Consider the following 25,727-nt stretch of genomic DNA (forward strand, 5'->3'; position numbering starts at 1 on the left):
TTCTGTTTTTGTCATTCCTGATGGTCCCCTTAAGGGTACATCAGCATCTGGTCGTTCCACCATCTCTAGATGGCTCAGACAGACCATCACCCAAGCTTATGGTCCTACAAAGAACTGTGAGTGCTTTTTGGGATTTTCAGCATCAAGTAATCGTTTTGCAAGATTGCCACCTGGTACTCTTTTTACACATTCTCTAAGTTCTACCAGGTGGATGATCAGGCCTTATCTATTGCCACTTCCGAAAGTAAGGTCCTTCAGGCAGCTCTTTGAGCTGAAGACAGCCCTCAGTTCTGTTGTTTTTTTTTCTTGGTATAGTTGGCCCACCCCTCAGTTGGACTGCTTTTGACTGTAACAAAAAGAGAATGACTGACTTCCTATGTCCCTAAGTGGATAAGAAAGAGAATAGAAATGTTGTACTCGGCATAAAATATATTTTTTGGGCATTCACAGGGACACGTGTTCCACCCCCCTGTGTTTTTAATCATGCTCTTAGCACTGCTTGCTACAAAACTGAGGCATGCTGGTTGTAGGAGGGGTTATATTAGGCTGGCTTACCTTTTTTTGTTTGTCAGTGTCCAATCCTCCTGTGTCCAATGAGTGTCCCTCATTAGACTTCAAGAAACATTTTTGGTGAGTACAAAAATCCTATTTTTGTGGATAACAGATTTGGCTAGTCCAATAGGATATGATATATATATACATATATACATATATATACATCTTTTAAATATACTTTGATTTGCTTGTGTAAACACTGGCTTGATTTACTAGAATCTCTATGATATTAATTGCTTACTTTCATAACGTGACCTTACAGATGCACCCATTGGCTTCTATGTTCCTGTGATATTTCTTTTGAATGGCATATTGTTTTTCCGGCCAAAAAATAATTGCATGGCTTTATTAGACAAAACAGGAAACCCTACAGTTACTGGAAGCATGATCAATGTAATATGAGTTCTTGATAGGTTTTTTTATTATTTTCTTTGATCATTTAATTTGTGTATTCTGAAGCATGTTCTTTCCTTTTTAAAGATTTTTTACGCTGATACTTTTCGGTGCGTGAAAAGGGTTGGGGGGTTATCAAACTAGAATATTTCATATGTCTGTTTTTAAATGTATTTCATATTTGTTTTTTGCTTAAAATGGAAGACCCTAAAAAAGAGTGCATCACATAAATGACTATGCGTCCTGCACGTAGAAATTTGAAACAGAAGAGTAGGTAAAGATTGGTACCTATACATTAATTTTTATGCAGGCATAACTTTTGAATATAGGAAATGCACATGAATCTAAAAAAGAAATGTTTAACCTGCAGTTTTTTTATGATTTAATACAGTCAGTGTTCTGCGTTGATCAGTGTTTTCATGCAATCATTTCAGTTGTAAGCCACACGGTGATGCGGATGTTCAGAGTGAACTATTACTGCAACTGTTTTAATGCAACTGAGTTCAAGATAGACAAGCTATTAATCACCTTACTCATCTTTTTTACCAGAGTTCGGAAGAAGGCAGTGGAACGGCGTAAGGAATTAATGATTGACAGAGCATGCAGGATGGAGACGTTCATGTATGAAATGGTGAGTTCATTGTGTATAGTCAGATGTTCTATTATTTTTATTAATTTTTTTTTTCTGTTCGCGCACGCCAGAGCCCCGCATCCATTACCGGCTGTTACATACATACTCTACAGCCGGCCGATTGCTTGTATGACACCAAGAAATGTGCACCCCCTCCACTGATATGAACCCCAGCCCCCCTCAAACTCTGCTGCTGGTTATGCCAGGCTCCGTTGCCCCCCCTGGGAATGGCACAGTGTCTGCTTTCAGTGATGACTGAGGAGAGATCAGCATTTGCAACTGCTGATCCCTCCTCCTCGCTCTCAAGTCGGACACGATGTGTATTACATTACTTCTGTCTTTAGCTGTCATTTCTCTGGCTGCTTTAGCCAGAGAAGAAGCTGGTGAAGAAGATATCTTTGGGGGTCACAAGGTGACATTAGGGGTCTTGGAGACCTCTTATGTCTCCATAAACAGGACCTGTTATTGTAAATTAGCTATCACATAGGGGGCTTGTTATCCACCTATGTAATGGCAATCAAGTGTAAAAATAAAATAAAAATTAAAGTTTCATATAAAATAATAAACACCCCATATAATGCGAAAACAACGATTACGCTGCACGTTACATATTGCCACAATCGTGAGAGTGTGAGCAATAATTCTAGGGTCATTAATCACTGATAACACTAAACTGATGAGCAGTAAAAGCTTTTAAAGTGTCGCCTATGGACAATTTTAGGCATGGTAGTTTTTTTTGCAATTTCGCGGGTGCACACAAATTTAAAGCTGGACATGTTTGGTGTGCATTTACCTGACATGACTTATATTTTAAATGGTGTGCATTTACCTGTCTTATATTTTACCAAAAAAATTGGGTACTGATAAATTTTTTATAACATAACGTAGGGAAAACAAGTTTTTGTTTTCAAAATTTTCCGAACTTTTTTCATTACATAGTAAAAAATAAAATAATCCCCAGTGGGGATTAAATACAGCCAAAAGATAGCTCTATCTGTCCCCAAAAAATGGTATAAAATTCATTTCAGTACAGTGTTGCATGACGGAATAAATGTCAGTCAAAGTACCGCAGTGCTGAACACTGAAAAAAGGCCTGGACAGGAAGGGGGTTTAACACCCCGGTCAGCAAGTGGTTAAAATAAATAAAACTCATACAATTGGTTAAAATTCTCTAATATAGACAACGTATCACACATAATCTAACATACAGCATGAACTTTACAAATATGTGCATCTGCAAACTTCCCAGGAGCAACTCATAGCCCTTTTGCTGAATTAATGGATAAGTCGTGTCCGGATTTGCTATCAAAAGGTAAATGAGTATTCTTTTTACCACAAACACTACAAATAGATTTATAAACATAAATGTATATTGCAGCTTGCTTGAAGTTTATCTTTTATCCTGTTGTCACTTGTCACTTCCCTTGTCCCTAAATGTTCTCCTTTTCTTTAGCTTTATTCTAAAAATACATAATACAGTATATGGGTGTTTGTGGTGTACATAACAGTTTATTTGCATGAACAGAAAAGGTCATGTTTTGGCAAAAGATGCAATTGTGCATTACTGGACTACGTCACGGTTGCATAGTTTGACAACCATGGAAATCCGTTTCCTTGCCTTGACACAGTAATGGCAATTTTAAAGATCAGGTTTTCAAGGCATGAGAGGGGGCAAGAAGGAAAAAAAAAAGAGAGACATGAAAAGGAGTGAAGAAAGGAGTTGAGAAGTAAAAGAAAATGGAAGGGACAGGGGTGTAAATGGAAGGGAAGTAATAGGCTCTGGGTAGGTAGAAAGAGTAAGGTCAATGCTGGACAGTTCTCCTTGAAGGAAATCATGTGCTATGATCAGCTGATCAAGAGCTTTGCAATATAGAGGATATACACTGAGTGGCCAGATTATTCTGACCACCCCATCAGTACTTTGTTGGGCCACCCCTTGCCTTCAATACTGCAGCGATTCTTCTTGGCATTGACTCCACGAGATGTTGAAAGGTGATGCAAGGAATCTTGACACCATGCCTGATGAATAGCACTGTCCAGTTCGGTGAGATTTGATGGTTGTGGAACCAGCTGCCTGATGGCTCTTTCAACAACGTCCCACAAATGCTCAATTGGATTGAGGTCTGGTGATTGTGGGGGCCACCTAAGCAAGGTAAAGTCTCCCTCATGTTCTTGAAACCACTCCTGCACAATACGAGCACAGATTATACTGTTAGGGAATCCAGATGGAAGGAAAGATGTATGTTGGATTCAATCCATGGGGTCCATAAGCTTCAAAATTTAGACATGGTACTATACTGCATCTCCAAACGGTTTTCATTTTTCCTGGACCTCTGCAAATGGAAAATTTGGAAAAAAATATTTCATGTCCAAGCGAGCAGCCTTTTGGCAGGTGTAAGACTATGGGTTACTAGTTTGAATTGCGTGGCTGTAAGTGTTGGTTATTTTGTTGAAGAGGTCCTCGTTGGGGTCCTTAGGAAAAGAGGTGCCAGTCACTGTATAAAAGTGCTAGTAGGCCCAGGACCATTTAAAAAAAATATTATTATTTGGCAGTACTCTCTAGAAGTCTTTAAATACTTTTTCTGTGGAATAGTCTCTGTTCCCTGAAGAGTAGAACTATAGAGTAGTGTTGGTAGGTGAAGAATAACAATTATAAACAATATATTTGTCTCTATTGTTGCCCTATTGTCCACAGTTTCTAGAAAGTTTCCCCCTCCCACACGCCTCAAGTTGCAACTTTGACCTTGTACATATACTTTGGCATTAAAGAATTTGAGGCATGCAGTGTAACAAGATAACACACAAAACTTCCACCTCTCCTGGAAATGGTGCATGAACAAAATAAAGATTACTGTTTGAGCAGAGCTTACTGTTGTGTAATGGGGAGGACTCCATCAGCTAAGGTTTTGCCATTGGCTGTATTACTATAGATGGCTTTCTCAATTTAAAATGGAAACATGGCCATGGACTCCCATTCATTTAAAAATACTTTGTTCTTGAAAGGCAACCGGTGGTCTTCCAAAGCATTTCAGCAGTCTTTGGTACCCAAAACTTTGTACAGTTATCAGACCTAAATATTGAACAACAGACTTTTTAACATTCTTCCAGTTTTGAGAAAAACATGGAAGTTCTCATTCGGCATCAGGAAAGTATTATTTCTATTTGCTAGGCCATGTTGTTACAGTCTGCAGATTTACATGGAGGGTTACCAATGTTAACTGAAGAATATGATATGTCAGGCTTGGGCAAAGTGAGTTTGTTGTTTGGCATAAAGTCCAGAAAGCCGTTTTACAGTTTTGGCTGAGTTTGTGTAACGTGGGGGCAGATGGAACCTTGCCCCTTTCCACTCACAAAGACAAAAGGTAAATCTTGTTCATGTTCTTCACAGCTTGCCTACAGTCAATAAACGCACCCCCATCCCCCCAAAAAATGTACCTTTTAAATATCCAAAATGTAGATATTGATAACTTTGGTATACCGAGATTGTATTTGCATATTCTGAGAACCTACACACTAGCATTGCAGGGTTTCTTTTTTTTATTATTTTGAGGGATGCATCACTGCTTTTTAAAGTTGCAAATAGCTGGTCTAGTTAGTAATGTTGATAATAGATTGTTTGATATTAAAATAAATGTTGTTGAAGCACTTGAATTGAAAGTCTCTAAAAGAATAGGATATTCACAAGGGAAGGGAGCTAAAAGCTGTTTCAAACATTTACACATGAGCCAGTGTCATATGATATGGGGTACCAGATAACTACAGAAACAAAATGCCAACAAAACAGGTCTGATGGGATTGAAACTTTGGCTAGAGATATGATACTTCTTTCTTTATTGCCATCTTAATCAGGAATTGCAAATATCTACATACCTGTGGTAGCTTCTTGTATTTGAATGTTTCATATAGTTTTTGGGCGCAACAGTAATAGAAACCTGCTTGTAACAAAATGCTGATGTATGTTTCTGCGTTATAAATGCTAGTTGGGGATCGAGCACCAGTTCTAAGCAATATTTTGCCTGCAGTCCCCCATTTGCCTGCAGTGAACTGATTTATAATACTCAAATGCAAGTACTGCTACATTATCACAACTAAAACAAATACTATACAGACACTGTCTGATATTAAATAAGTGTACAGGCAGTTTATACACGAAGAATAGTTCCCTATTATTATATAATTTTATATATATGTATATTGTAATTTTTTTCAATATATTTCTCTAGGAATCTCGTGGTGTAGGAAGGAGGCCAGAGGATCCTTCAGACATGGTTGATGAGGGGGAACTGGTGTTAACCATGAATTTGGTATATCCAATGATTTTCCAAAAGGTTTGACATTATACTATTTAAATTAAACACCACCAGCCTCATATTAGCTTTGTTATGTATTTTTGTTACTTGTCACAGTAAAGGACAGGTTTTAATCCTGCATGCCCATATATGGACATTGATTAGAAAATAAAGCTTTGAGGAGTTAGTGTATAGAACAGAGCTCAAACACATTGGGGAAACTTCATAAGGAGTGTCTACAACCCTCTTTAGAATTCTGTCATGCATCCAAACAACAAATGTCAGTGCTTGCTCTAGATTGATTTACCTGTTAGAAACAATTACATAACTTTGACCAAGCACTGACATTTGTTGTTTGGATGCATAGACACTCTGTCCTTAGTGCAGCTTAGTAACACTGAGCCTGATAAATTTACAGATTAAGCATTAATGAGCTCTTCCCCCTCCAACCACTGCACATGTCACACAAACAAGTGCAGCGAACGAGGACTTATACGGAGGGTGGGTGGAGCCTGATGGGGATGCTGAGATACTTGTTCTTCATCAGGTCTGCTTTGCTACTGATTGACAGCAGGCAGTGAGTGGATTCTATAGCCAATAACAGACCAGCTATTGGCTGTAGAATCTACCCACTGCCTGCTTTCAATCATTTGCAGAGCAGACCTGATAGGAAACTAGTACCTCAACATCCCTTATGAAACTCCACCTACTTGTAGCATCACTTAACCACGGATGCTGACAGTGGGGGAGGAACCTCATGGGGACACCGAACATCCCCATCAGGTTCGGCATCACCAGTTTTTTAGGAAGCTGTTGGCATCTCTCGTGTGCACATACTATGTTCTCTTGCAGCTTCCTCCGTACTGCCTTCTCTGTTTTCCCTCCACCACAGTTTTTGGAAGCTGCCCTGTCTACACATTTTACTCTGGCTGCTTTGCCCTATGTTGTCCGTAGTTCTTGGGTGCTGCCTTGTCACCACTTATGTGTCACAGTCTCTGGTATTCTGTGCTTCCCATTCTCACTAATGCTTTCCTTTCTATTCCATGGCAGCCATAATTGAGGCATGTGCTAACATAACGCTATGGTGTGAACAAACACTTAAAGTAGCAGAAGGGCCCGTTCACATTATAGTGGTGACTTACCTTTTTCTCCACCGGAAAAACAGGTCACCACAAGGGCACATAGAAACCTATTGTTTTTTAAGTGCTCTGTTCACACGTGAGTGTGATGGGCGGTGTGCTGCAGAAGAATCCAGACATGCTGCATTTTTCTGCAGTGCACCGAATGCCACTGCAGGTCACTGCACAGCACACCACACTGCTGTGCAGGGACCTATATGGAGTGTACACTACCAAATAAAGTAAAAAAAAAAAAAAAAAAATGCAAACAGTGACGCCCTCTAACGTAGTTGCCACAACACACTAGCCCATCTGCAAAAATGCTCGCTCTTAGGCCAGGTTCACACCTGGGCGATCCATGGAATCGCACACCATCGCTGATCGCACTGGTGGTGCCATTATTTTCTAATGGCACCGCAGTCGCGCCAGGCAGATTGCGTGGTTTACCGCTGCGATCACGGCTGAAAAAAAAACCACATGGTGCCTGTCGTGAACAAAGGTACATGTACTTTATTTCAGCGATTGCCACGCAGATGTAAACCCATTGAAATCGATGGGGCCGCATAGCAGCCACTGTGTGCAATCTCACATTTGCGAGGTCCCAAGTCTGCACCAGCCCTCAGCGGACGGGCTTGTGTGAACAGGCCCGAAGTGCATAACAATGGTGGAGGAGGACGACGCTTGGCAGTTCATCAGTCGCAGAAGTGAGTGGGATTTGTCCACTTCTAATGTACATGCACTTTCTACAATACCAATAGAACTTAATTTCAAAATTTAAGAATTTGTGGGGGTACTGTATTGAATGCTTTAGAAAAATCCAGATAAACTATATCCACCGGCCTTTCTCTAAATTGCCGTTTACTTCCTCATAAAATGTTGGTCGGTCCTGGATCAATCCATGCTGGTTGTTATTTATGATGCCATTTTCACAGGAACGTTCTTGAAGAGTCCCTTACTATTCCTTCCAATACCTTGCATACTGTTGATGTTAGGCTGACTGGTCAGTAGTTACCTGGTGTACACCTCGAACCGTTTTTGAACAGTGGTACCACATTTACTTTTCACCAGTCAGTACCATTTTTGTCATTAGGTGTCCTTAAAAATTATGCAAGCCATTTGGTTCTGGAGATTTGTTTGTATTAAAGTTTGTCTAGTCTTTTTTTCCCTTTTGTGTTGCACTGCCATTGTAGGGTTTTAATTTTAGCAGTAACACTAAATATAAGGCTTTAGGAACCACGTTTGTGTGGCTTATTGATTATTATTTTATTTTTTTATTTCTAAAGTACAGAAGTATATCTAATTCCGTTTCTTCATTGGTGACATGTTTTCTTATTTTACAGCATAAAGAATACAAACCGTATGAGACCATATTAGTGCTTGGCAGCCAGAGACTTACAGAACTGAGAGATGCTCTTAAGTGTGTCAGTGACTTGCAAATTGGAGGGGAGTTTAGCAACAATCCAGATTTGGCTCCTGAAAACATTTGCAAGGTAAAAGTCTCATTGGGGTACAATGAGTTCTTATTTCTGGGGCTGGCATTTAAAAAGGAACAAGGGGGTCAGATAGACCATAAATCATTGAACACACATATCTTCCATTGGGGAGCTTCATTGTTTTAGTTGCTGACATGTCCTGAGATATTTAGTTTTCAGCTAGTATTGTTAGGCTTGGTGATTTGTGGATCTAGTTATACCATTGTTACTATTCATTCTCTGCATCAGAACCTTTCCCTGCTCTATCCAAAACTGAGAAATGTAAACGTTTTGGCGTTACATTTTATAATTGGTGCCTCCATTTTTATTTTTTTTCTTAGGATCTTTTCAAATCCGCATTCTTTTATTTTGAAGGTATATTTTACAATGATATGAGGTATCCAGAGTGCAGAGAGCTAAGCAGGTACAATGCATCTAATTTCAGTTGTGTTAAATGTATATTCATGCCCTGTTCTGGAAACAAAAGTATATTAGATGGCTGGTTAGCAATTATTGGCATTGCTGAAGTTGTAGACACTCTTTGTATTCCGGATAACTTTGCAAACCCATGTGTTTTTTTTAAATTTTGCCTCTCTTCTTTCTGTTTAGTTGCAGCCCACTGTAGTATCATTAGGCCTCATGATTTGAAACTGTAAATAAAATGTATTTTATGGATAAAAAAATATTGAATACTATCCTTAATTTAAAGTAAAATACACAAATGGAGTGTTACAAACAAAAAGTTTACTTCAGAATAAAACTGCATGCACAATTTTTTTGCAATCACACTGCACTGGAACGCATGGTATTGGGGTACTGCATGTTCAAGTGTGGGCTACTGCATTGCGGGCGGGCGTCTCGTTTGGGGTGCCATTGAAATGAAGGCATCGCAATCCACCTCCCACACCACAATTTGTGATGCCGAACCCCACCTTTTTTAAGTTGTTTTTTTTATATGTATATAGTTAGGGGGGGTCTTCATTTTTTTAAAACGTTTTTTCTTTTTAATACTTTTTAAATTATTGTGTGTTTTTGTTGTTGTTTTGTTTACTTTGGGGAAATGGCAGGGGTCCCCTGATTATTTCCCTTTTGAAATAAAAAAAAGAGAGAGATTTAGTCCCCAATCTCTTTGTATGCAGCCCCAGCACTGAATGAACAAGAAGCACTCAGTACAGAGGCTTCTTGTTCATTCAAAAATCTAGGAAATAGTATCTGTTTACTATTTCCACAATCTTAAATGAACAGGAAGTGATGTAGAGCACTCCCTGTTCATTCATAATTGGGGACACAGTATCTGAATACTACATCCTCAATTATTTACAAACATCATAGTGATCAGTACTGATCACTGCAATGTTTGAATATTACAGGCAACTATATGTTTCACATATTTGCTGATCGTCCCTCAGCTCTCCTTCCCGCACCACCATGCTCCTGACTTGGCCCTGTCACTGCATTCGCATTTATATCTGTGAGTCAGCAGAAACCCTGTGTAACATCCAGCTAGGACGACCCAGCATAAATTAGTGACAGTTTCAGCTGCAGACTAGTTGGTAATTCACAAATACTGGTACAAAACTGCAAGCTTCACTTGCTATTCAGTAGGAGGCTGCTTTGATCAGCTTGATTGTATTTCAAAGCATAGTAAAATGATGCATGAATTTTGTATGTGGGCAGTGATGGGAGCAAAGGCACCTTAATTGTTCGGTCTGAGGCACTGATTAAGCATTTTCCCCGATCCTCCCAACTCTCCTCTCTTCTCATTTTCTTTTGCTTGCTTCACTACTTCATGTACTCTTTATTTTCAACAGAGAGCTCTCATTCTTACTGCCTATTTACAGCAATGCTCTCAAAACATAACTACTTACAAAGTGGGCACATATCATTAAATATAAGCCCTGTTGCCAGTGCAAAATCTATGAATTTTTTTTTTATGGTCAATTGAAGGGCACAGAGCTTAAAGGAGAACTATGGGGTTACATTTTTATCCCATAGTTCTCTTTAGCTTCACAGTGTGAAGGAATATGGATCATATCAAGAAAATGTCCTTTTCTATGTTTTAAATTGTTTTGAATTAGTTTCATTTGCTTCCTAGCTTTGTGACTCTCCTTACTCAGCTTTTAGCGTTGCTATGCGTAACCAAGAGAGATATCCTGTATTCGGGAGCGCGCCAAGGACACATCGGAGGAATGCCGAGGGAGGACGCTACAAGCAGAAGATATCTTTGACTAACCAATTAGCGAGAGACACGAGACTTTAACTAACAGTTCCTCTAGTTTGCCCAATAGTATAATAACAGAGGTGGGCATATGTGTGACGAGCACTCTCCTGTTATCTGTGTATAAAGGAGAGAGACCGCCCTGAATAAAGCAGAATCTTCATAGACCGTTAATTCTGAGTTTGTGATTTCTCCGGTGCACCGTACACAAAATAATTAGAAACAGCAGCAGACATCTTGTGTGAACCCAGTTGTGGTTCAGATCCATTTCAGCAGGAGGACATATACCAACGTCCTCCCGTGACCCAAATCTCAGTATATAGTAGGGATGCTCCGATACCACTTTTTTAAGACCGAGTACTGATACTTTTTTTTCAAGTACTTGCCGATACCAATTACTGATACTTTTTCTGAAAGGGACAGGTCACATTTTTTCTAAAGCAATACAAAATCATGAAAATGATACAATCATACAAAATTATTTTATGTCAGTTTCTTAATATTATGAGCACATGTCCAGACTCCAGACCAGAACACTGTATAGTGTGGCACAGCTATATCCAATTCTGCATACCTGGAATTATATTATAAGAACTTTATACTATAAAGCCAAGTATGCAGAATTGAATATAGCTGTGCCACACTATACAACAATACACTGTTCTGGAGTCTGGACATGTGCTAATCTATTTTCCCCACTATGTGAATACAAGCCTTAGTTAGCAATGGCATGATCAAATATTCAGTTCATTTAATTATTCAATGTCTTTTTTTAAAATATTATAAAATGTATAATTAAAAAAAAAGACATTGAATAATGAAATTAATATTTAGATCATGCCATTGCTAACTAAGGCTTGTATCCCTATAGTGGGGAAAATAGATGAGCACATGCCCAGAACACACTGTAGTGTGGCGCACAGCTATATCCAATTCTGTATAACTGGCTTTATATTATTATTACATTTTTTTATAATATAAAGCCAGGTATGCAGAATTGGATATAGCTGTGCCACACTATACAGTGTTCTGGTCTGGAGCCTGGACATGTGCTCATCTATTTTCCCCACTAAGGGGATACAAGCCTTAGTTAGCAATATCTACATAGTTATTTCTTTATTTAATGTGTTTAAAAAAAAAAATATTATATGTAGTTAAACAGCATTTTTGTGCCCAGCCCCCGTGCGGTGCTGCAGTACTAACCTGCTGTGTCTTCTCCGTCTGCTTCAGCCACTCCCTGTCACAGCCTAGTCATCTGCTCCATTCTGACCTCTTCTCTCGCTGATTGGCCGATTGGATGATTGACAGGCTTCCTCACCAGTCACTCCTGACTGGTGAGGAAGCTTGTCAATCATCCAATCAGCGGGAGAAGAGACCAGAATGGAGCAGATGACTGAGGACTTGGAGGCGAAGTTTACTTTCGGCCATTCGCCCGTGGAGGAGTTTGCGGCCATCTTGTTTAATTGAAGACGCTATGGAGGTCCTGTGTGCGGCGGTTTCGGGTCCTTGAAGATTGTTGTATGGGAGTATTTGTACGAGTAATACAAATACTCGGTATTCCGCCGATACCGATGCTTGTATCGGTATCGGAGCATCCCTAGTACATAGAGAGCTATATACTGAGTGCCGCAGCCAGGATGTATCCTGACAACACTGTCCTGATCTACCCAGCTGGCTGACAGCCGGCTCTGCCCATCTAGTGGCAGACAGATTCCCTGCTTAGATCCCAGTTTAATGTAGCTGGAATGACTGCACCCTGCATTTTGGTGACCATGATCTGTGAAACTGACACTTTGGGTTAAGTCCCTTAAAGAGGACCCTGACATCACCAGGGTAGGGACTTGTTTTATTGAATGTTTGCAGCAAATATCTCAAGAGGTTGTGCCTCAACTGTGATGGCATGTTGCAACTGCATAGGGCAATTTGGCTTCATGCCTGTGACAACAATGATACATCCAAGGAGCATCTCACACTGTTCTTTTGTGTGATTTCACCTCTTCGATCCTGCTTTTGACAATGTCATTAGCAATGCCTCTGGTGGATGGAGTGTACTCCTGCCTCAATACAGGAGGTCAGTGGAAGGGGAGGAACAACTCCCTTCTTCAATCTTCTACAGCCGTAGTAGCTCCTAGGCCTTCCTCCCAATAAAGTCCCAGCGTGCATTTTTGGTTGCTGGGCCTCCAGTGCGTCCCTGCACCTTATTAGGAGGAGTAGGCCACCGCCCAGGTACACCTGCATGTAATTTATCAACTTCATTAATATGCTCACACTTGGAGACTCGGATACATAGAGTTAGGACCACACTTTGCAGAGGTGCCTTGACGCGGCAGTGTGGCTTCTACATATTTTTGGCCAAAAGTTTGTGCAACTAAACCTCTGATTTTAACGCATACTGTTGACAGGGCTACTTGTTTGGTTGCAGGCTGGCTGGCAGGTTGAGGCTGGGGAATTTTTGTGTTTTGTATTTCTTCCCAACTTCCTCCCAATAAAGCCTTAGAGCTTGAAGCCACATCTCCTCTAACTCCTCTGCTCAGCCTTCTGCCTGAAGGTGCACCCTAACTTATTCAGGTGGTAGGCTATTTGTTCATCCAGCTGTGTCTCTGGGAAATGCATCTCCCCAGAGTTTGGGTGCTCAGGTCACCCTGGGTAGGCTAAACACCTGAAATTGACAGTTTGCCCAGCTGTCCCTCATCAGTTCTCTAATAAAACTAATCTCAGGGATATATCTGTTTTGTTTTGCGTTCTCTGTACTCTGGGACTTTTGCTATCTTCCTTGGGTTTAGTCTTTCTTCGTATTGGCTAACCATCAGTCTTACCCCTCTACCGAAGGGTTTCCTCTCCACAGGGGCCACATGAATCATTTAAGGCTGTTTCTAAGGCTTCCTCACCAGTCACTCCTGACTGGTGAGGAAGCTTGTCAATCATCCAATCAGCGGGAGAAGAGACCAGAATGGAGCAGATGACTGAGGACTTGGAGGCGAAGTTTACTTTCGGCCATTCGCCCGTGGAGGAGTTTGCGGCCATCTTGTTTAATTGAAGACGCTATGGAGGTCCTGTGTGCGGCGGTTTCGGGTCCTTGAAGATTGTTGTATGGGAGTATTTGTACGAGTAATACAAATACTCGGTATTCCGCCGATACCGATGCTTGTATCGGTATCGGAGCATCCCTAGTACATAGAGAGCTATATACTGAGTGCCGCAGCCAGGATGTATCCTGACAACACTGTCCTGATCTACCCAGCTGGCTGACAGCCGGCTCTGCCCATCTAGTGGCAGACAGATTCCCTGCTTAGATCCCAGTTTAATGTAGCTGGAATGACTGCACCCTGCATTTTGGTGACCATGATCTGTGAAACTGACACTTTGGGTTAAGTCCCTTAAAGAGGACCCTGACATCACCAGGGTAGGGACTTGTTTTATTGAATGTTTGCAGCAAATATCTCAAGAGGTTGTGCCTCAACTGTGATGGCATGTTGCAACTGCATAGGGCAATTTGGCTTCATGCCTGTGACAACAATGATACATCCAAGGAGCATCTCACACTGTTCTTTTGTGTGATTTCACCTCTTCGATCCTGCTTTTGACAATGTCATTAGCAATGCCTCTGGTGGATGGAGTGTACTCCTGCCTCAATACAGGAGGTCAGTGGAAGGGGAGGAACAACTCCCTTCTTCAATCTTCTACAGCCGTAGTAGCTCCTAGGCCTTCCTCCCAATAAAGTCCCAGCGTGCATTTTTGGTTGCTGGGCCTCCAGTGCGTCCCTGCACCTTATTAGGAGGAGTAGGCCACCGCCCAGGTACACCTGCATGTAATTTATCAACTTCATTAATATGCTCACACTTGGAGACTCGGATACATAGAGTTAGGACCACACTTTGCAGAGGTGCCTTGACGCGGCAGTGTGGCTTCTACATATTTTTGGCCAAAAGTTTGTGCAACTAAACCTCTGATTTTAACGCATACTGTTGACAGGGCTACTTGTTTGGTTGCAGGCTGGCTGGCAGGTTGAGGCTGGGGAATTTTTGTGTTTTGTACTTCCTCCCAACTTCCTCCCAATAAAGCCTTAGAGCTTGAAGCCACATCTCCTCTAACTCCTCTGCTCAGCCTTCTGCCTGAAGGTGCACCCTAACTTATTCAGGTGGTAGGCTATTTGTTCATCCAGCTGTGTCTCTGGGAAATGCATCTCCCCAGAGTTTGGGTGCTCAGGTCACCCTGGGTAGGCTAAACACCTGAAATTGACAGTTTGCCCAGCTGTCCCTCATCAGTTCTCTAATAAAACTAATCTCAGGGATATATCTGTTTTGTTTTGCGTTCTCTGTACTCTGGGACTTTTGCTATCTTCCTTGGGTTTAGTCTTTCTTCGTATTGGCTAACCATCAGTCTTACCCCTCTACCGAAGGGTTTCCTCTCCACAGGGGCCACATGAATCATTTAAGGCTGTTTCTCTTGCTGATAAGGACCTGTAACATCCTTCTTATGTACCAGCTCTAAGGAATTCATTTTACATTTATCCTAGTACCTTTTCTTGGCATCCCAGTTGCAAAATGCTTAGGTGGACCTACTGCACTTTACCTACCCCAACATTTGAGGCTTGTGGGGTAATTAGGAACTGCCATTTTATTATGGTCAACCCCCTCTCTTGGGTTTTCTCATCCACCATCAGTTTCACTTTAGGTGTCTGGCTGTATGGTCATAAGAGGAAACATCCAGATAATCCCTTTGGACCAAGAAGTTCTTGATGGTCAGTCTTTTTGTGGGGACATTGCAGTGTTTTGAGTCACTTTAGGGAAGATGCCTTTGTATGGTTGGTCTCCACACTCGGGGGTTTCATCTGGTTCACCAGGCACTTTCCGGCAGCGCTGTGAATCCCGACAATATTGTTGGGCACTATCCCGCCTCCAGCTCGGCTCTGTGCGGTCAGCATATAGCAGGTAGTAGCCCACTATATGCTGAGTTTGTGTCATGGGAGGAATGAACTCCTGTGACCAAAAGAGAACTAGAGCCAAAAAATTTAAATGTTTGCCTTTAATTCCCTTTTAAAATGTTTGCTGCACAGTGCAGTTTACGTAATCATCTTTAAACTTTTAAGCTGAGATTTAAAGTTGATGGAAGGGATTTTTTGGGGGTAGTCAGGGATGACACCTTAAGTTGTTTACTGTTGTCGAGAAGCTGGCCAATCAGGAAGCTGGGCGGCGAGTCATTACTCTCCCCCTGGCTTCCTAAATGAACAGAAAGCCGGCTCCATGCTTCCTCGTCGTCTGGTGAGCATGGAGCCAGCTTCCTGGCCAATCCGTAAGCGGGGCAGCATGTGATGACTCGCTGCCCAGCTTCCTGATTGGTTGTAAAGTTGGCTCCATACTTGTCACTCGGTGATGAGGAAGCATGAAGCCGGCTTCCCGGCTAATCAGGAAGCTGGGTGGCGAGTCATTACATGCCCCCCGGCTTTTCTTAATGGGACTTCGGTATAGACGAGCACCGGGAAAATAAATATCGGTACTTTATAACGAAAACCCGGTATCCGGGCATCCCTATTGGTTGCACACCCTTTTCCTCCTTATAGAAACTCTTATCCTGCTTCTAAGGTGAGGAGTGAGGAGTGCGAGGCTTGGGCCTTCTCTGCTTCAATTTTGCCCAGCTTGTCTTTTCTGTGGACCTATATGTTGTATGTTGTTTTTTCCACGCATCAACTTGATGGATTGCTGGTTAGTTCTCCAGTCTCACTGGTAGTGGCCTATTGCTCCTTCAGTCATGCGCTTCCCTTGACTGTGTTTACTTATCCAGCTCTGGAACATCGGGTAACTCCTCTGGCCTCCCCTTGGTCGTGGCAGTTTTCATGCCTTGGCAGAGGGTTCCTCCCCATCTAGCTTGATTTTTAGATTTGGTTCCTTCAGATATCTATGATATACCATAGTCCTCCTAAATTATTTTGGGTCTATCAGTGGATGTGCGACTGTTTTTGAACGTCCCAACTGTAATATCATTTCTAAAATGCTATGTCCCCCAATGGATGATAAAGAAAAATCTTTTTCTTCAAGTCTACTGAGGGACACGGGTCCTGCCCTTTCTTGTACCGATTGCTCACAAAACTGTCCCAACTTCCTCTAGGTGGCAGTAAACTGTAATAGAATTCCTAAATTTCTGTGTCCTAGACTTAAAGAAAAAACATTTGACAGTTCGCACAAAAATGTGTTTTTCTTTTTTAATTTTATTTTAACTTTGTGGTGGACCTTTGGCTAGCATAAAATGTTCCATTCTATGTAAAGACAAGTGGTGTTAATGTGAGATTTGTTGTGGCTAAAGTAGCAGTTGTATATCTGTAGCCTTCCCCCTAATACCTCCTGCTCTCAGAAATGTTGGTCATTTGGAATGGATCTTTGCTGGAGCTTTTGCTTTTATCCGAGACAGTCATCACTGTTTAAAGCTGAACTCCTGGGGAAAAGAAGATTTACTCTTGCAGTAAGTCCACCTCCCTACTGCAAGGGTTAACTGCTCATTTTGCCTAGGAGCTGATGAATAAGTTGATTTTTACTTTCCCTTTTCACTGCTCCCACAGGCTTCCAGCCCCCCTAAGCCTTTTCCCTTCACTGCCCGATTGGTTACAGCTCTCCAACATCATCCCACACAATGCAGGAGCAGCACTCCTGCATTGTACATGAGGTTGCAGAGGGCTTGCTCACTTTCCAGAATGTCCGACAGTGAAGAAGAGTGTTGGCTGCTGAGGGAGTGAAGAATAGGGTAAGTATATTACCTTTTTCAGTATCGCCCTAGGCAAAATGAGCAGTTATTTATATATATATATTTTTGTTGTTGTTGCAGAGTTTAGTTTTATTTAACAGTGTTTTGCACTCAATAACATTTGTTTGGTTTTGCAGAACTATAATTGAATGGGCTGAATCTCGTGAGCGAGGCTACGGTAAATTTCAGGTAGCTAAGATGGAGGACTATACTTTTAATGACCTCAACATAAAAATTGGTTTCCCTTATCTGTACTGCCATCAAGGAGATTGCGAGCATATTGTAACCATTACTGATATAAGGTACGTATATGGATGATTTTATGTTGCACTTGAAAGTAAACATTATCTTGTGTGATTTGAATAAGAACCAATTAACTGATTTCTAATGTGGAATCTTTAAAACAGCAAACAAGTGTCGGAAACAAGAAAAAAATATAAAGTGATACAATCAATCCACTACATGTGAAACAATATAAAGTTTACAAAAGAAAACCGATACTTTACAGTGATTAATCCAAACATCCTGAAAACAAGTAATAAGTAACTTAAATAAAAATCATAAAAAAACCACATCAATGCAAGTGCCGTTAATCAATAAAAAAAACACGGCACTGTAATAGTTAGTATACCTGTGTACGATTAGAAGGTGATTTTTAACCAAGTGCTTCTAGGTGTCTCAGTGTGTAAAATTAAGTGGATCAGTCTATACACATTAAAAAATCCTTCACTTTTTTTACACCTTCATGTGCATTAATACCATAGCTGCAATTCCCCTGAGGACGTCGGTGGTGACGAAACATGTAGAGGCAGGTCTACCATACCAAACACGTTTGTTTTCGGACCGGCCGAATGGGATTTTTTGAATTTTAAAAGAAATTTTAAATAAACTATTTGTGGAACTATTACCCGATGATGAAAGATTTTTTCTTTGCATGACTGTGGGAAGACTTTACACTGAGGACTGATGGTAAAGAGCGAGATACGAAAGACGCCGCAGTAACGGTGTCCCATCAGACAAAGCGTTTGGGGCTGTCTGTTACAGCCGAAAGTTTGGGGTGAGTACGCACTCTATTAGGGGGATGTATTGATCTTAATACAAACCCCAGGAAAGCACTACCCTACCGAACATTGGAAGGCTCTGCCATTTGGCTTTGAAGCGGAGCTGTATACTACAGAGACTTTATTTGTTTATATATATTTTTTGTTAGCACAATTAATTGTCATTCACAATTATTTTCGTTTGTATTTATTTTTTTTTTTTTGTATTTTGTTTACCCACCTGAATTTTTTCAAGCATATGACTTGTCACTTAATGGTATTAATGCACATGAAGGTGTAAAAAAAGTGAAGGATTTTTTAATGTGTATAGACTGATCCACTTAATTTTACACACTGAGACACCTAGAAGCACTTGGTTAAAAATCACCTTCTAATCGTACATAGGGTTTATTAACTATTACAGTGCAGTGTTTTTTTTTTATTGACTAACGGCACTTGCAGTGATGTGGTTTTTTTTTATGATTTGTAGTTCACAAACACGACCATATGGTTTTTGATTCACCTACTAGCGCTGTTAATTTGGTTTAAACATCTTCAGACCCAGCGGTCTTTAATACAGCAGCTTGTATTTTATATCACAATATTTATTTATGTATCCGCACTAGCTGATTGCCGGATTCCTAAAGTCTACACAGCTTTGTAGATCAAAAATCAAACAGTTTCCAGATCTTTTTGGCTATTAAATCATTAGTTTCTGCCAAAATAAAACAGTCTCCGACTGTTCCGAAATTCCCCCAAAGGGATCTGGAAAGTGTTGGATTGTCTTTTGATCTACAAAGCCGTGTAGACTTAGGCTGGGTTCACACCTAGGCGTATGGAATATGCGTGTTTCGTGCCGCGCGTTTTTACAATGATTTGCTGTAAAAGAAACGCACGTTTTCGGGGATATCCGGCTGTATCCCAATGGATACGCGTGGCAAATACGCCCCAAAGAAGCTCCTGTACTTCCTTGGGCGTAGGGCTCTTTGCAGCGCGTTCCCAAGCGCTGTAAAACGCCCAGGTGGGAACCATGCCCATAGGTAATCATTGGTTTTCACATGTTGAGCGTTTTACAGCGCTGTAAAATGCCCAGGTGTGAACCAGACCTAAAGGAATCCGGCAATCCGGCAGGACGTTTTGGATTCATCACTGTAAAGTCACAGATCCCTGCCTGGAGCGGCTCCAGGCAGGGATGAAACTCCAGATGCCGGCGGCCGGCAGCGGCGGTGCCATCAGCTTATAGTAGAGCTATAAATGCCAGGTCCGTACGGCATACTGAGCTGGCCAGCTGGAAGCACTTTTGTAGCTCCGTATGCCGTACGTCCTTGGCAGCGAAAGGGTTAAACATTCAATTTATTTATTTTACACTATTCATGATATTTATTTAAATTATGTTAGTCACTTGTTACACTGAGGAGGTTTTCTAGCACTGTACAGTTTTTTTTTCACATGGTATAGGGTTTCTAAACCTTTTGTCTGGGGGCTTTTTAACCCCTTATCCTCAGTCCAGCCTATCAGTCTCCCAATTAGCGCGGATTATATATCTATTCATTTTGACTTTCATGAAGGTTTTCATGTACAGTATATGCTGGTGTATAGTCACATAGTTGTGTCTCTTAACATTCATTGGGGAACACAGAGAAATCTAGGGTATAAGCCCTGCGTAAGGTGGATAGACACCTGTTAAAAAGCAGAAGGATATTCTCCTCTCTCTGTGGCCTATACTATTCCTTTGGCAAGGGATCTGAATGGCCTGTTACTCTTGGATTTGACCTGCGTGGATTATACCTGAATATATTAAAGCATTTAGCTCTTTCCTGGAAATCTGTATAAAATATATCCAAAGCCATTTGTTTTTCAGTGGACATTTCCTGGTCGCTGTGGTGACTGAATAAACTTTGACAACTGGGTCAATGAGAGCTATTGCCAGTGGGGAGGCAGGGGTTGAAATGCTGGCGCTATTGTTAGGTAATGCAAAAGTTACAATTGCCTTTTGTGTACTCTTAACTTCCATTTGAAGTGCCATCCAGAGGGGAAAGCCTTGGCCACTCTATGCTGTCCATTGCCCTGTCTATGGTAGAGTGTGAAAGTTGCTTGTTTACAGAAGTGAAGTGCTATACTAGGATCATGTAGTGTCTGTGTACTCTGACCATGCACAGTGTGTGGTAAGAGTAGGGTATTACAGCCAGTGACCATGGGTTAGAGCCCAGTATCCCGCATCCCAGGTCAGGTGATTATAAAGAAGTCTAAGGGTAACGCAGTGTCCCAGTACCTGGAGGAAGAGCTGGATGGTGAGTTTTGGGCTGATGTACTGGTTTCACTGGCAGGAGTTGCTGTGGGCTCAGTGCTGACCTCTGTGTAACAGCTGCTACTACTCTACTACTACTACTACTACTACTACTACTACTACTACTACTACTACTACTACTTCTACTTCTACTTCTACTTCTCTACTTCTTCTACTTCTTCTACTTCTTCTGCTTCTACTGCTCTACTAGCAAAAGGACAACCAAACTGCCTGGGTATGTCTATAAGAGACTGCAGCCACTGATTATACTGATAGTTCTGTTTCTGTTGTTACTCTTATAGTTAGTTTATCATAGCAGTTTGTTTATTTTCCTTTTCCGATTTGTTCATGACAATCAGAATATGTAAAAAAAGGCAGGTGTGTTGACAGTAAATTCTTACCCAGCCTGTAAAAACAAGAAAGGAAAGGAGTGAAATGCAGGGGCAAAAGAATGTGTACATTGGGGTTCTAAGTTAAGTTAAATTATATCTCAATGCAAAGTTTTTAGCAACGCACATAGGATGGCAATGTGCCTTGGGATGCCATGAGGGATCGCATGCAGCGTTACAGACGCTTCCCCATTGCAAAGGTGTGTACAAAAGCCTTTTTTTTTTTCAATATATGCCTCAGCAGAGTAGATTCACCCTCTGCTTGTCTTGGTAAGTGCTGTCTCAAAAGTGAAGGGAACCCCAACATTTTCTCTCTCTCCTTCTTTTTTTTTTTATTTATTTATTCCAGTGGGGACACCTGTTCTTGTGATTTCCTCCCACTTGGGAAAGATTTCATCTCACTTCCTGTGTCTTTTTAATTCTCCACGAAAAAAAAAGGCTTTGACCTAACTTGTCAAATGCAACAGGTGCCCTCAAGATGGCCATACATTGACTCAGTTTTCCACTAACCTACTGCAGCTATTTCCATTTTCATATTCTGCATACTTGGGTAGCTGATCAGTTCATATAATGCGATTGCCTTAGAGAACGCCTCAAAGTGTTGATGCGATGGTACTTAACACTTGATAGAATCTTAAGTTCTACCCTAATGTCTTCGTTTGCTGATTCCAGGGTTGTTGCTCCTGTTGTATTATGTTTAATATTTGGTGGGAGTGCCCTAATGTTCAGAGCCTCTGCTTTCCTGAGTCAGGAAACGTCTGTTGACCTTTGTGGATGAACAGCTTGCATTCCAGGTTTTTGGGTGCAAGAGGTGTCCCAGAGCTGCAAACTTGAGTTTTGCTCCCTTCCCCTCCTTGTTTTGTTACTTTTGTGTCCTGGGAACCTTGTCGGTTTAAGGGACTTGGTCATTAAAGGACTCACATCTCCTGATTAACATCTTGGAGCTTTGGGAGATTCTGTTTTTTTTTTTTTGACGATTTGGCATTGGACCAGCTTCTTGAAGGGCATTCCAATCTGAATTTAGTCAGGCAACACCACGGCGGTAGCATACGTCAATATCAGTCATCGGGAAAGTACCAGAAGTTTTGCTGCGGCAAGAGGTAGACCAGATTCTGATGTAGGTAGAGCTTTGTGTTCTAGCCAAGTACATTCTACGCATAGAAAACCGCCAGTGTCTGGACCTGGAAGAGTAGTCTCTATAACCATAGGCGTACAGGTTTGCATCTAGATGCAGAGAAGCAGTGGATTTCACGGTTGCACTGTAGGATCAAAGATGGAGGACATTTCTATGATCCTCTCTGCTCAGGCGGATGTGGTATGCTGACCCGGTAAGACTTCTAACATTTGTTCCATGGGCTCTGCCAGACTGTCCAGATCTACTGTCCCAAGGGCTGATTTGCCATCCTGCTTCTCGGCTGCTGAATTCAATTGTATGGATGTTAAATCCCAGGTTGTAAGAGACAGGGGCATCTATGACACTATTTATATGATGCTTCCGAAAGGTCTATTATTGGACATAGAAGACATACTTTACTTTGTGTGAGTCAAGGGACTTCCACCCAGGAAGCTTCTTAATGGGACAAATACTGTCCTTTCTGCAGTTAGGTCTTGTCCAATGTCTGGCTTTTAGCACCATCAAGGGTCATGTGTCTTTCCAGTCTGTTTCCGATGTGGGTTCCCCAGTTCGTTCACCTATGACTCCATGTAATATAAATTGGTTTCACTCAGTGCTTTTTAAACTGTTCTTTGAATCTGCCAGAGACATTGCTCTTTTTACTTGGTTTTCTTTTCTTGTAGCTATCACCTCTGCAAGGAAAATGTGTGTCTGAGCTGGCAGCCTTATGTTGCACAGAACCCTTTTTGGTCTAGACAAGTTGGAGTTGCTGCCCAGAACTTCCTTCTGGCTCAAGTCCATCAAAAGGAAGTTTTCCTCCATTGTCTGGATGTCGTTTAGGTTGTGCTGCACTGCCGTGCGTAGTGTAAAAAGTTTAATAAAATGTAAAAAAGAAAGAAAAGCAATCACTATGAAGTGTTTTACAATGCATCACAGTGTGCATGGGCAGTGCTAACACACAACGCATTATGCATAACTTAATATGAGCCCTTCAGTGTTGTTTAAAGCATTAACCACTTTTTTGTTTTTTCTTAAACAGGTTAATACACCGCGATGACTGCCTAGATAGGAATTTGTATCCATTACATACTAGAAGGCATTGGTTTTATTCAAGAAAGTGTTACGTGTGTAGATTGTATATTGCAAAGTAAGTCGTCGTCCCCCTCTCAGGACAGAGGTTTATTTTAAGCAGTCACTATTGCTAACTATTATGTTAAAAAAAAAGCCAATTCCCTGACTGTCACGCTTGTTCGGCAGATCTGCAGCAAGCAAGAACAATTCTGATACTAATTGGCAGTATGCATTTTCCAGAGCTGTGACTCAAAGTATTGAAGCCAGGCACCTAGCATTACCAGTCCCTTTAATTTATTTTAGACTTGGGGTTACATAGTGCCTGCGGTTTTATCTCCATACTTTTAACTTGGCCCCAATACTTACCAGAACTGAAACGAAGGAATTGTTTATTTACTTACTTACAGCAAACATTTGTGTGAGTGATATAGTGTTGTAACGTAACTAATGCTTCATTTTCTTTTTCCCCTTTTAGGTGGGTGACAAGAAATGACAGCTTTGCACCAGATGATCCATGTTTCTTCTGTGATGTTTGTTTTAAGATGCTTCACTATGACAGTGAGGGCAATAGACTTGGAGACTTTGTTGCATATGCATATGTTGACCCTGGAACATTTAATTAAAGATCGAACATTGCCGCAAGAAACTGCACACCAAACGTTGCATAACTAAAGGGCAAGGACAGGAAATGAACTTTATAATTCTTCGGACTGTAATTAATGAAGCGGAGACTTCCTGTAGAACATTTCTTTTTTCTAGATAAACCGCATGCACATGCTACTGTGACACACAATACCAAGCAGATTTGGCGTTCTGCTGTAATAGTGCTGAATAAATGGAGCTTCCTATCATGTTGTTGTACTTGTTTGTAAAACATTTGGTGCACCAGTTGTAATATGTCACACCAGCCAGAATACATTGTCTAATGAACTTTGAGTCACAAACAAATAAATGTTTAAAGCTCAAGTCCTTTTGAAGAAGACGGGAATCATAGAAATTCTTTAAACAGTTTGGTTATACCGCTGTTTCAGGAGGTTGGGTCACTGGCAACCAAAACAATAAAAATTAATAAGCCTGCCCCCTAACTTTAGTTTTGTGGAGCAGTACAAAAGCCAATAATAGTGGTGGGACGTGTCTCTCAATGGAATCCAAGAAACAGATTTTACAGTAAGTACAAACATTGTAGTTCCTTTATTGCCATCGAAGGACACAGGCATTGTATACATTCTTAAACAGTTGGGATGTCTAAAAGCAGTCCAGCTGAGGTGGACTAGAACCACTAACAAATCCAACAAATGTGGAGATTATACTACAAGATGATCTAACTGAAGCAATGCCTGAATTAAAGCTAGATTAACCACTTGCTGACCAGGGTGTTAAACCCCCTTCCTGGCCAGGCCATTTTTCAGTATTAAAGGAGAACTATGAGGTGAGTGCTTTTCACTCACCTCATAGTTCTAGCCGACCTGTGACAATGAGACTGTCACAGGTCGGCTCAGTAGATCGGGAGGTGAGCGAACACATACCGGCGTTCGCTCACCTCTCGATCCTGTCACGGCTCTCTGCCGTGACAGGGGAGGGGCTGGATTCTCCCCGCTCCGATCCGCCAGCGTTGACTGGCGGAACGGACGGGGGAGGGTACAGCTGGCTCTGCCTCTAGATAGGCAGAGCCAGCTGTCAGTCACACAGCTGGGCGGATCCCGGCACAATTGTCCGGATCCGCTTCAGCTGTGGCATCTCAGTATACCGCGAGCAGCAGCTTGCGGTATACTGAGCTTGGGGTAATGGGAGGATGCTAGTTTGTGTCCTCCCGTTACCCTAAGGAGAACTATGGGGAAAAGCCTTAACCCCATAGTTCTCCTTTAAGCGTTGAGGTACTTTGACTGACATTAATTCTGTCATCCAACGCTGTACTGAAATGAATTTTATACCATTTTTTGGGGACAGATAGTTTTCTTTTGGTGGTATTTAATCACCACTGGGGTTTTATTTATTTTTTTACTATATAACAAAAAAGTACCCTAAATCTTGAAAAAAAAAAAAACCTGTTTCCCTTTTGAAATGTTATGAAACATTTATTATCACCCCAATTTTTTTGTAAAATATAAAAGACTGGGTAACATCGGGTATATAGAAACCAAACATGTTACGCTTTAAAATTGTGCGTGCCCGTGAAATCGCAGAAAAGGACCACACCCAAAATTGTCCATAGGCGACGCTTTAAAAGCTTTTACCGCTCATCAGTTCAGTGTTATCTGCTTCATCAGCTTTTAACTGGCATCTGTAAGCAGAGAGCGACACTGAATGCAGGAAGTGATGTAATATACATCACTTCCTGCATTCAGGGACCAAGAAGAGAGCAAAGGGAATGTTGTACTGATCTCCCTTTGGTCTCCACTGACAGCGTCGCTGTGC

The 25,727-nt window shown here is 41.3% G+C and overlaps 1 protein-coding gene across 1 annotated transcript; it reads left to right on the top strand.

The window, feature by feature from the left end:
* Nucleotides 1–198: 198 nt before the first annotated feature.
* SNAPC3 (small nuclear RNA activating complex polypeptide 3) lies at nt 199–24,160 on the top strand (the record flags this gene model as incomplete). The annotated part of the gene is made up of 8 exons (XM_018571761.1): nt 199–244; nt 1,383–1,579; nt 5,803–5,907; nt 8,327–8,476; nt 8,800–8,882; nt 17,549–17,713; nt 23,281–23,388; nt 23,788–24,160. Coding segments are annotated over 8 exons (1,002 nt in total), but the record flags the coding sequence as incomplete, so codon positions are not given.
* Between the last annotated feature and the right edge of the window lie 1,567 nt (nt 24,161–25,727).

The sequence above is a fragment of the Nanorana parkeri genome, unplaced genomic scaffold (assembly GCF_000935625.1).
Source record: "Nanorana parkeri isolate BGI_ZX_2015 unplaced genomic scaffold, ASM93562v1 scaffold1831, whole genome shotgun sequence".
Taxonomy (NCBI): domain Eukaryota; kingdom Metazoa; phylum Chordata; class Amphibia; order Anura; family Dicroglossidae; genus Nanorana; species Nanorana parkeri.